Here is a 2,955-nt window from a genome sequence, read left to right as displayed (position 1 = left end):
TTGAACCACAAGGTTTGTAGTTTGACTCACCAGCTGCTCCTCAGAAACCCTATATAGGGTCACTATGAGTTGGAACTGATTCAGTGGCACTTAAGAACAACAGCGTATACACATATATAGTTAAATACATATATGGATTCCTGGTGTGGTCTTGTAGGATAAGCACTGGACTACTAAAAAGTATTGTTTAATGTTACTTTATTGAAAAAGTAACGTCCTCATCATCCAGTCAAAGAAATGTTTTCATCTCTTTATACGTGTTTGTCCTTGCAGGTGTATGGACGTTCAGTTTTAGCATATTTATACAAATAATACAAATTGGTTTTACACTTTACAATTTTACTTAATAATGTACTGCAAAGTGTTTCCCATATCTCCCCTCTCTTAGTTCTCCCAGTCCCTCTGTTTTTCAATGGTCCCAGAATGATGCAGTCAGTATCAAGTCTGTGCTTGGCTGCTAATCTAAAGGGTGGGGACTTGAACCCACCCACTTATGCCATGGAAGAAAGACCTGGCAACCAGCTTCTGGACTGAAACCCAATGGAGCACAGTTCTACTGTGGGGTTTCCACAAGTCAGATTCAACTAGACAGCAATGGGTTTGATTTTTTTTTTTTTGGTTTTGTCCTCCCCAAGATTATTAATGTGAGCAACCTAGTATGAAATTTCCCACGTTTTTCTTCTTCTTCCTTTTCATGTAAATCCATTAAAACATTTATAAATGGCTTTGTTTTCTAACTTTGGCTGCTGTCTTTGGAACACAAGGCCCCCAATACTTTGCACAAAGAAGCAGTGAGGGACCCTTCTTTCTGGAGTTCAACTTCTGAGAACACTGCCTTAGAGTCTGTATTGAGTATTCAGAGTGTCTGTTTTACGTCTTTCCTCACTTCGTTCTCTCCTCCACAGCTGGAAGCATCAAGTATTTTGGCACAGCCAAGGCCCGCTATGACTTCTGTGCCCGGGACCGGTCGGAGTTGTCCCTCAAGGAAGGCGACATCATCAAGATTCTTAACAAGAAGGGACAACAAGGCTGGTGGCGAGGGGAGATCTATGGCCGGGTGAGGCTGGGCAGGGCTGGGATGTCCAGGCAAGGGTGAAGTGGGGGTGAGGTAGGGTGGGGGTGGTGATTTGGAATTGTGGAATTTGGAATGGAGATGTGGGTACTGATCTGCACAGAAGGTCCTCCATCCATCCATGTATCCATCCATTCATCTAGCTATCCATCCACCCATCCATTACTCATTCAACTAACAATTTATCTCTCTATCCATCCATCAGTTCATCTACCTATCATCCATCTATCCATTCATCATTCATTTATCCTCCATCCATCCATCCATCCCTAACAATTTATCTCTCTATCCATCCATCAGTTCATCTACCTATCATCCATCTATCCATTCATCATTCATTTATCCTTTCTTTTTTCATCCATTCCTTTATTCTTTCTATTCATCTATCTATCCATCCTTCCTGCCTCCATCCGTGCTTCGTTGCTCGATTCTTCCTTCCTCCATTCATTCATCTACCTATCTATCCATCTATTCATTCATCTACCAATCCATCCAGGCATCCACCATACATCCATCCACTCACCTATCTGTCTGTCCATCTATCCACTCACTCACCTACCCATATATCCACCCATCCATTCATCTATCTATTCATCCATCCATTTACCATCCATCCATCCATTGACTCACCCATCTATCTATCCACTTGTTCACTTATCCGTCCCTTCACTCATCCATTCATCTACTGATTCATCCATACATCTACCATGCAACTGTCCATCATTTCACTTACCCATCTGTCTGTCCATCTATCCATGCTTTCACCTATTCATCCACTCATTCACTCATCTATCCATCTATATTCTCCATTGGAAAGGAATAAGGGAACCAATGATTTAATTCATTCATTCAGCGTGCATTTACTGAGCATGTCCAACGATCATGAAGCTGGTGCAGGACTGGACAGTGTTTCCTTCTGTTATACATAAGGTTGCCATGAGTCAGCACTCACTTGGAGGCAACATCTACAACAACAACAGCATTGTGTGCTAGTCATTCTGCTGGGTGTTGAGGAGACCAAAATAAAAGCATACAATCACTGCCTCATGAAGGAGAGTAGGCCTGTGACCCAGAAGTTACAACACAGAGTGGTAGGCATTGTGATTGCAGTGTGGGAGCCCCCAAGGGAGCCTCTGAGCCATCTGGGAGAAGGCCAAGTTGCCTCATAAGAGGCTAAGTTGATAGATGACTAAAATTATCCAGGTTAAAAGACCAGAGAGGGGATGAGGGAAACTGCTCCAGGCAGAAGGATCAGCATGTAGAAAGACCTGGAATCAAGAGAGAGTGACCGGTGTGTTTGGGAACATCAAGGCAAGGATTGGTGACTGTCTTGTTCATTGTGGTATCACCGGTGCCTGCAACAGTGACTGATATATATTAGGTGCTCAAGAACTACCACCCTACCCCAAACATGTAGTGGCTTACATGTTTCTGGGATGCTGGAAACTATGCAACCGGTGTATCAAATACTAGCATGGTCACCCATAGTGGACAGGTTTTAGCGGCGTTTCCAGACTAAGACAGACTATGAACAAGGAATAAGTGGTCCACTTCTGAGGATTAGCCATTGAAAACCTTATGAATATCTGTGAAACTATCTGATACAGTGCCATAAGATGAGCCCCTCAGGCTGCAAAGCAGTCAAAATATGACAGAATACTCCTCAATGTAGAGTGGACCTTAATGACATGAATGTAATAAAGCTTTTGGAGACCTTCATTTACTGATGGGGCACAGCACAAAGTGAGAAGAAACAGCTGCAAACATTCCATTAATAACTGAAACTTGTAATATGGAATGAGGGGTATCATTGCTAACGTCAGATGGATCTTGGCTGAAAGCAGAGAATACCAGAAACATGTTCACCTGTGTTTTATTGACTA

General features: G+C 42.8%; 1 protein-coding gene across 1 annotated transcript in view; it reads left to right on the top strand.

The window, feature by feature from the left end:
* Positions 1-2,955, top strand: part of VAV1 (vav 1 guanine nucleotide exchange factor) — a 101,171-nt gene that overhangs the window by 96,961 nt on the left and 1,255 nt on the right. The window contains exons 25-26 of the mRNA XM_006869009.1: positions 274-283; positions 906-1,057. Coding sequence (XP_006869071.1) covers positions 274-283; positions 906-1,057 — 162 coding nt within the window. The remainder of the gene's footprint in view (positions 1-273; positions 284-905; positions 1,058-2,955) is intronic.

Source organism: Chrysochloris asiatica, unplaced genomic scaffold (genome assembly GCF_000296735.1).
Source record: "Chrysochloris asiatica unplaced genomic scaffold, ChrAsi1.0 scaffold00125, whole genome shotgun sequence".
In the NCBI taxonomy this organism is placed as follows: Eukaryota; Metazoa; Chordata; class Mammalia; order Afrosoricida; family Chrysochloridae; genus Chrysochloris; species Chrysochloris asiatica.
Note: the sequence above shows the minus strand (reverse complement) of the source record. Positions and strands in the feature narration are given on the sequence as shown.